The 9,106-nt window shown below is 40.3% G+C and overlaps 1 protein-coding gene across 1 annotated transcript; it reads right to left on the minus strand.

Annotated features, from left to right (window-relative positions):
* Window positions 1-54: 54 nt before the first annotated feature.
* Window positions 55-3,567, minus strand: LOC131601895 (double-stranded RNA-binding protein 2-like). The gene is made up of 3 exons (XM_058873824.1): window positions 3,113-3,567; window positions 2,543-2,762; window positions 55-1,391 (listed from the first exon to the last, which is right to left on the minus strand). The coding sequence occupies exons 1-3, from the start codon at window positions 3,356-3,358 to the stop codon at window positions 448-450; spliced, it is 1,410 nt and encodes a 469-aa protein (XP_058729807.1). The 5' UTR covers window positions 3,359-3,567; the 3' UTR covers window positions 55-447.
* Between the last annotated feature and the right edge of the window lie 5,539 nt (window positions 3,568-9,106).

Raw genomic sequence — 9,106 nt, forward strand, 5'->3', positions numbered from 1 at the left:
AGTCTATGAGTGTGTCTTTCAACTCATTGAATGCAACTTAAAGAAGATATAGTACTAATTCTGAAAATAATTAAATTAATAAATTGAAGTGAGTGTTGTCACCAAAAGGTTTGAGAGTGGTATTATACCAGAAATGTCTATTTTATAATAGCTAACGTCCATTATCTTCCATCTTCACTTTGAATTTGTGGTTCTCCTGAACATGTTAAAGGGTTCACTATTATATTTTTTTATTGAACAATGATGTACTAACTTTTAGTAACCATATTGAACCATGCTTGGGAAGTGAAAAATATAAAAATCATCACAAAAATATGAGCAAATTATGTGCTAAACTGCTATTCAATTTCACATATATATATTCATTCCACTGCTCATGCTAACCTTCACCATGTTTTACATCACTCATTGTAAGATATATGAGAAACAAACTCTAGATTCTCATGATCAAATTTTCAGCTGCTCCAATCTCTGCACTGCCTCAGATTCTGCTGGAATATTCTCAGTTTTGGTGTCGGTTTTATCTGTGCTACCAGTTGGTGCTGGATCATCTTTGCTGATGAGAAGAGGTTCGTCTACTTGAACTGCTGGTGCTGAAACATCTTTGCTGATGGGAATAGATTCATCTGCATAGAGTAGGGGAGCAGGATCGACTTTGCTGATAGGAAGAGGTTCGTCTACTTGAACTGGTGGAGTAGCATTTTCTGCTGGTGCTGATGCTGGTGCTGGATCAACTTTGACGCTAGGAACAGTTTTGTCTACTCGAACTGGTGTAGTGGCACATGGTGTTCGTGCCAGATTGTCTTTGCTGATGGGAACATGTTCATCTTTGCGAACTTGTGGAGCGGCATATGCTGGAACTACTTGTCGAATGTTGATCGGAGGAGCAACTCGCACAGGATGAGGCTGCATTACTTGAGGAGACACTGCGGCTGGTGGCGGGGAGAATACAGGTATTGCAGTCCTTATGGTAACTGGAGGTGCAATTCCCTGGCAAGGTGATCGCATATGTCGAATCGGAACATATGGTGCTGCTCCTGCTGCAGGGAATTTTGGGCGTCGCATCCATCTGTTTTCTGGTGCAGAAGAAAGTGGTGACATATTGGAATTATGATCGCTGCTGGACGATGCCATTGCAGGATGCCTGTTACGAGGTGATGTCTTTGGGCAAATTAGGGGAAGTATCTTCGATGTCGCCGGTCGAGGTTGAGGACTGGTCGGTCTGGGATTTTGAAACTGGAACTTCTTTGGAAATGGAATCAGAGCATTTGGATTGGACATTGCCATCTTTTCCTTCAGACGGTAGTTTAGTAAGGCTCGTGCTATGGTGATTTGTTCTAGTTCATCGTTGTTCTCCGGTTCAGTTGAGGAGCTCGCAGTTTCTTTCGCCACTGTCAATGAACAAAATTCTGGTCAATTTTACATTAATCACATTAGTACAGATATACTGTAGCTGTTAACTCTGGTTAGTGGCATGGCGTTGTAAATTTCCAAAATGCTATGACAACTGACAAAGAAGTAATCGGGAAAATTAACAGGCTTAGTTGGAAAATGATTGAATTGCAGAATAGTAGTCGGAAAACAATAAGAACGTTGTATGCTAAGAGAGAATGAGGCTTCGGGGTAGAGAAACAAGACCTAAATCCACCGCCCCTGCACAGTGCAATACCTACTACAGGGAGAGATTTTGACCATATACAGTGGCCATATCTCAGTTGTGATCTGCCGATTTAAAAGCAGGATGCAACAAAGAACTTAAAATCAATGTTGTCAAATAGCGGCTATAGTAGTGCTACAGCGCAAATAGCTTAGCAGAATTCAAACAAATCACTATTGTTTCATGATACGCTGATTAGTACAAAGTGTAGTTAAATAGTGGCGCTATTAACTAGCATTGCATAGTTTGAACAAAACACAATTTCTTGTAATCTGCAATTGACAACAATGCTTAAAACCATTTTGCATTGCGACTCTAGTGGTGTGATTTGCTACTATCAGCATAAAACTCAGCTAAAATGGACTTCATACTGTCAAAAAAGAAGAGGCAAAACTATCCGGCACGTAATAGTACGTGTTTTGAAGGAAAACTACTTGCGAGATGGGATCAAAATAAACATGTACTTAAAGGAAAACTACTTGCGAGATGGGACCAAAATAAACATGTCCAAAGCATAAGGAAGCTGGTTATTGACGTGTTAAAGTTCATATTCGCCCTTACCACAAATTAGATGTGGAAATGCACGAGTATGTTATGACCGAATTCAAATGATGCATGCCTTATAAGAATCACTAGAATAAAGGAAACATAATTAGACTAAGGATTGCTAGGGCTTTAAAAACAAGTAGGCAAAATCTACGACCGCGATAGTGGCCTCAACATCCGGTTTTTAAGGCCTCCAAACTACAACACAAACCACAATTGAGATTACATCAACTGTATTTCTTTGATTCTCCGCAATATCAAAGATCACAATCACAATATAAACCTTTGATTCTTTTCATCGAACAAAACCTTTTACACAAAATATCGGTAGCCACTTACATTGCTTTAGAGACGACCAAGCAGCCATAGCTGCATTCTTCTCTGCTTGTTTCTTATTCTTCGCATGTTCACCTGTAAACGTAATCCCAGCTAACTCTACCGTCCCCGTAAAAACAGGTAGATGCCCTAAGCCTGACCGGAAAGTCGTGTATTGCGGCAAAGGCGCACCAACCCTTTGCGCAATTTCCTGTAACAGATTCTTGTACACTCCCGTCTCATCCTGAAAATTTAAACTGATAAGTAAAATATACACCGAGTTCATATCAATTTTACTCGTTTCCAATTTTACCCCCATTCAAAATACAGCAAATATTCAATGATAAATCGATAATCATAAAATCAGCATCATCTTTGTTGAACAAACATAAGAACAAAAAATCAAAATCACGAAAAACAGAAGAAAACAGCATTGAACAGTCACAAATCAAAATCATAAATGAAGTGAAAAAAAGGAGCAAGGACAAGGGCATTTACGTAATTGTCGAAAACAAAAACAAAAATAGAAACCGAAGCAGAAGCAGAAGCAGAAGCACCGACAGTGAAAGTGCGAAGTAACACAAACAAACTCACAAGGATTTTTGCAGCGAGAGAATGAGAGGGACCACGGTGGGAGAGAGAACCGAGTGCCACCTCAGCAGCGGAGTGTTCGGCTTGACGGAGAGTTGAACAATACTGCGGACACTCGAAGATCTCGCCGTTAAAGTTAACGGTGGCTTTAAACCGCGGCGCGTGATCGGGACCTTCTCGAATGCACGTGTAGGAAGGGAGGTTGAAGCAGCTTCTTTGTGCCAGCTCTTGAAGCTGGTTCTTGTACATTTTTCTCTGTTAACAGATCCGATCCGGGAATGGATTCGGGTCGGGTTTAAACAGTAGAGAGATTTGGAAGAGTAAGGTTAGTGGAAATCATTGGTGTTAACGGTAAAGGATTTATGGGGTTTAGGGAAGTGGGAACAGAGAAAACTGAAAGGAAGAAAGAGAAAGTGAAGAAGGAAAAGAAGATGAAGAGTTTGAGAAAAAGGAAGAAAATGTTTATATTTGATTTAATATTATATTATATTATATTAAAAGGAATATTATAATGGTGAAAAATGAGTAAATTATTTATTGCTTTGTTTTTGTTGCTGGGGAGTCAACTGAAAAAAGTTTGGTTGCATGGATGTGATTTTGTCCTTAGATTTTCTAATGTTTTTCTTGAGTCGGAATCTGTTTTTTTCTATGTTATGTGCGTACGGTGTAGTTGCAACTTGCAGAGTGTGTTTTAACACTGAAAATAATTTTGATTTCGGCTTAGTGTAAAACTTTATTCCGTGAATAAAGAAATAATTTTTATAATTAAAATGGAGTTGGATCCTCTCCTTCAAATTTTTCTCTCAAACTCTCTTCTTTCTATTTTTATCTCTATCTCTCTCTAATGTTTTCTCTCTCTTCTTCTATTTAATATTTTCTCTTAATTTCATTAATCATATTACACTTAATTTTGGTGAGGGAAGGAGATGATCCAAGGTGAATTAAAATGGTGTACTAACGTACTCATTTTTTATTTATTATATCTAAAAATAAATTACTTAGGTTTAAGAATAATTGGATGAGATGGTAAGGCCAGGTTATGGGCACATAACAGTGTTAAATTTATTTTGAGAGAGAAATAGCTCATGACAAAAACGGGTCAAAGCAATTGTTGGAGTATGATGTGCTCTCAAGTCGCCCAACTCGAACATATGCTCATGTTCCATCTTTTTTATCACCCCTGCAATATTTGATGAAGAATCAGTCTTCCTCTACTCTTACGTACTCGTTAAAAAGTTGGAAAAATTGTTTGGCTCCTTGTTACCTAACCCAAAAAGCCATCAATAAATACTCTAATCTCAGGGCTTAAGGATTCTTTCACTAATTCTACGAAATGCAGCATACAAAGTCTCTTGCAATCAAATACGCGAGTTGACTCTCCCAATATTGTATTTCACAAGTACAATTAGCTCTCATCGCGGGGTTTCGATAAAACTAACATATACCACACTCAAATCCAATTTTCAACCTCCCAACCTCGCTCTTAAACATGGTGATACGACAAGACGCCACCACAACAAGCAATGTTGGCCACAACGACCAAGAAACCTTAGCATAAATGCAAACTGCTAAGGACGAGCTACGTCGTTCCAATCAAACGCTGGAGGTGAATGTCTTAATTAGGGGTGGCAAAATGGGTCCGGCCCGTTGGACATGCTCGTTTTGCCTGCACTTTAGTGCGGGGCGGGCCAAGGTTTTAGGCCGTAACCCTTTAATGTGACTGCTTCGCCCCGCTCCGTTTTTTATGTGGACTTTTGTGGGCACATAAATTAACATAAATTTTGGCATTTTTAGGCTTAAAAGGTGTAGCGCCCGCAGGCGTAGCCCTCCCCGCCCTCACTTTTACGGGACAGGGCAAGGTTTTAGTCCCGCATCCTTAACTATGTCCGCCTCGCCCTGTCTTTTTGCGGGCTTTTGAGGGGCGGGCCTAAACGAGGCGGACATGTCCTTTTTCCACCCATAGTCTTAAACCTCCGAGAGAGACACTATGGAGATTTCTAAACACAAGACGATGTACCCGACCCTCAGCCTCTTTCGAATCGGATTTGAGGTGCTCCAGTGCTAGAGAACTTCAAATCGTTGTCACTGGTGAAATTTGATAGAATGAGCAACCCTAAGAACATGTCGCCACCATCAACACTCACATGGCGATCATTGGCGCATCTGATTCTATAAAGTATAAGATATTGTTTAGCACTTTCAAGGAGGGGACCTTGAGGTGGTCCATGAACCTCCCCTATTTTCAGTAACCAGTTACCAAGATCTCTCTATGAAATTGGTCACCCAATTTTTGGAGAGTAAGCACCAAAAAGTGTCTACTTCTAGTATTTTTAATGTCTTCCAGGGATACTCCCAAACGTTAAGAAAGTACTTAGCCTGTTTCATTGAGTTGAGACAACCATCAAGGTAACTTACCCAAACCAGAAGATGTTTGTGAGAACATTCAAGAACGGTTTGAGAGTCAAGTATTTCAATGAATCTTTTGCTCATAAGTCTGGGCTCCATGAAAGAAATCATGACACCGACTAAAAGTTACATCAAGTGTGAATAGAGCAATGCCGAGAAGAAGGCTAGATACATCAAGGAGCGAGCCTCTGACGTATCTGACTCATTGCAGTAGCATTTGTAACACCCATAATTTCAGTTTATTAATTTAATTTGGATTTAAATTAAATAATTGGAATTTGAGAATTTAAATTGGATTTAATTGGAAAATGAGGGAGTAAGAGCTATTGGGCTTATGGTGTGGTGATAGTAAAAGAGGGGTGCTAATTAGTTAGGCCTTTTACTAAGTTGTGGTTAATTTATTTTATTTTATTTTTCATAAAATAAGAAAAAGGAACCAATTGGGGAGAATGGAAGAACACGTGAAAAGAGCAAGAGAAGAGAAAGAGGCAAGAACGTGAAACCGGAAGGAGAGCATTCAAGAAATTCATCGAGGTAAGGGGGACTCTTCCTTTTAGTATCTCTTATGTGATCTTAGGTAATAGGTAGATTGATGTATGGTTTGGTTCAATTCTATATTGGGATTGTTAGGTTAGAGTACTCTCATTTGGATTGAATTGATGATGATGGTGTGAACTATTTGGCTAATAATGATGTTTTATGGTGTATAATTGACTGTGTGATAAACATGATTATGTTTTGGTGAACCGTTTCCTAATGAAGCATGACTTTGACCTTAGTTGATTTAATTATTTTGAATAATTGTGGCACCCTTGTGCATATGTTTTACTCTGATTAATTATTAAAAATTGTCGCGGGGTTTAGAAGGGTGTTACAATAGTGGTATCAGAGCATAGTCGGTCGTTTGAGTCAGAGTCTTAGTGTCAGTTAATCCCTCGTATGCGAATAGTGTAAGGTTGACACTATCGATACATCTTGTTCTAATGAATATTGTTTTATATTTAGCAGAACAATGGCTGGAAGAGGAGGAAGAAATGACGATGCAATTGCTGAGGCTCTGGGCATGATTGCTGGTGTACTGGGAGGGAATGCCAATGGGGCTGGTATTGGTGCTGATAGGCAGCTGAACAGTTTCCAGCGGAACAATCCTCCGTTGTTCAAGGGCACACATGATCCTGAAGGTGCTCAGAAATGGCTTAAGGAGATCGAGAGGATTTCCAGAGTCATCGATTGTGCTGAGAACCTGAAAGTGAGGTATGGTACTCATATGTTGTCCGAAGAAGCTGATGACTGGTGGATGGCTACCAGGGCTGAATTGGATGCTGATGGTGTAGCTGTTTCCTGGGCTGTGTTCAAGAGAGAGTTTCTGAGGAGGTATTTTCCTGAAGACGTTCGAGGCAGGAAAGAGATTGAATTTTTGGAGCTGACTCAGGGTAATATGACGGTACCAGAGTATGCTTTGAAATTTGTCGAGTTGGCGAAGTACTACGTTCACTACAACAATGACGAGGCTAGTGAATTCTCAAAGTGCATCAAGTTTGAGAATGGTCTTCGTGATGAGATCAAGCAGGGGATCAGGTACCAGAGAATTCGGCGATTTGTCGATTTGGTGGACTGTAGTAGGATTTTTGAAGAGGATAACCTTAAGCTGAAGTCATCTCACTCTCGCGAGCTGGTTGACAAGAAAGGTAAGAAGCCTATGGATAGAGGTAAGCCATATTGTAGAGGAAATCCTAGAGCTGGGGATTGGAAGAGGCCTAGTGGGGGAGATTCTGGTGCTCCCGTTAGGTGCTACAACTGTGGTGAGACTGGGCATAGAAGGAATGAGTGCAAGAGTGGAGAGAAGAAATGCTTCAAGTGTGGTAAGGCGGGTCATATTGCTTCAGATTGTAGGATGAAGATTGTGACTTGCTACAATTGCGGCGAAGAGGGTCACATCAGTCCGCACTGCACTAACTCGAAGAAGGATCAGGTTGGTGGAAAAGTCTTTGCCTTGTCTGGGTCAGAGACTACTCCAGAAGATCGTCTAATTAAAGGTACGTGTTTTATCCATGACACACCTTTAGTTGCTATTATAGATACTGGAGCGACTCATTCGTTCATTTCATTAGATTGTGCTAAACGATTGGGATTAGAAATATCTGTTATTCATGGAAGTATGGTTATTGACACTCCGGCGTCGGGTTCAGTAACTACTTCTTCTGCTTGTTTGAACTGTCCTGTTGACATATTTGGTAGAAAGTTTGGAATGGATTTAGTGTGCCTTCCTCTTGAAGGATTTGACGTCATTCTGGGGATGAACTGGTTGCAATTTAATCGAGTTCATATCAATTGTTTTACGAAGACGGTTATCTTCCCTGAAGAGGTTAGTGTTGAGGATTTGACTATGTCAGTCAAACAGATGAATTCAGCTGTCAATGATGGAGCAGTGGTATTTATGCTGTGTTCTTCGATGGAAGTGAAAGGGGGCGATAGCACTGGTGAGCTACGGGTAGTGAATGAGTATCCGGAAGTGTTTCCAGAAGATGTTAGTGAGTTGCCACCTGAAAGAGAAGTGGAGTTCTCTATAGAATTGATTCCTGGAACTAGTCCTGTGTCGATGGCACCGTATCGCATGTCGGCATCAGAATTGGTTGAACTAAAGAAACAGTTAGAAGAATTGTTAGAGAAGAAGTTTATTCGTCCTAGCGTGTCACCGTGGGGTGCGCCGGTACTGTTGGTTAAGAAGAAAGAAGGTTCAATGAGGCTATGTGTTGATTATAGACAACTAAACAAAGTGACAATCAAGAATCGATACCCTTTGCCGAGGATTGACGACTTGATGGACCAGTTGGTTGGAGCTTGAGTGTTTAGCAAGATTGATCTGAGGTCTGGATATCACCAAATTCGCGTGAAGGCAGAAGATATTCAGAAGACGGCATTCCAAACGAGGTATGGACACTATAAATATTCTGTTATGCCATTTGGTGTTACTAATGCACTTGGTGTTTTCATGGATTATATGAACAGGATATTTCACCCGTATCTTGACAAGTTTGTGGTAGTGTTCATTGACGACATTCTGATTTACTCGAAGAGTGATGAAGAACATGCAGATCATTTAAGAGTGGTGTTGGAATTATTGAAGGAGAAGAAATTGTATGCGAAATTGTCTAAATGTGAATTCAGGAAGTAAGTTTTCTTGGCCATGTAATTACGAAGGACGGTATCGTAGTGGATCCTATGAAGGTAGAAGCAGTATCTCAGTGGGAGACGCCGAAGAATGCTTCAGAGATTCGTAGTTTTCTTGGTCTGGCAGGTTACTATAGAAAGTTTATTGAGGGATTTTCGAAGTTGGCATTACCAATGACTAAGTTAACAAGAAAGGGGCAAGTATTTGTATGGGATTCAGAATGTGAAAAAGGTTTTCAAGAGTTGAAGAAGAGGTTGACGAGTGCTCCGATCTTAATTTTGCCTAATCCAGTGAAGTCTTTCAATGTGTACTGTGATGCTTCACTGATGGGTTTAGGTGGTGTTTTGATGCAAGATAAGCAGGTAGTGGCCTATGCTTCAAGACAGTTGAAAATTCATGAGAAGAATTATCCGACTCAT

This window comes from Vicia villosa, linkage group LG5 (genome assembly GCF_029867415.1).
Source record: "Vicia villosa cultivar HV-30 ecotype Madison, WI linkage group LG5, Vvil1.0, whole genome shotgun sequence".
NCBI classification, from domain to species: domain Eukaryota; kingdom Viridiplantae; phylum Streptophyta; class Magnoliopsida; order Fabales; family Fabaceae; genus Vicia; species Vicia villosa.

Coding starts and splice junctions, on each gene's coding strand:
- LOC131601895 (XM_058873824.1), bottom strand. CDS start 3,358: ATGTACAAGAACCAGCTTCAAGAGCTGGCACAAAGAAGCTGCTTCAAC. Junction 2,763..3,112: donor CTCTCGCTGCAAAAATCCTT/GTGAGTTTGTTT, acceptor TTAAATTTTCAG/GATGAGACGGGAGTGTACAA. Junction 1,392..2,542: donor TTGGTCGTCTCTAAAGCAAT/GTAAGTGGCTAC, acceptor GTTCATTGACAG/TGGCGAAAGAAACTGCGAGC.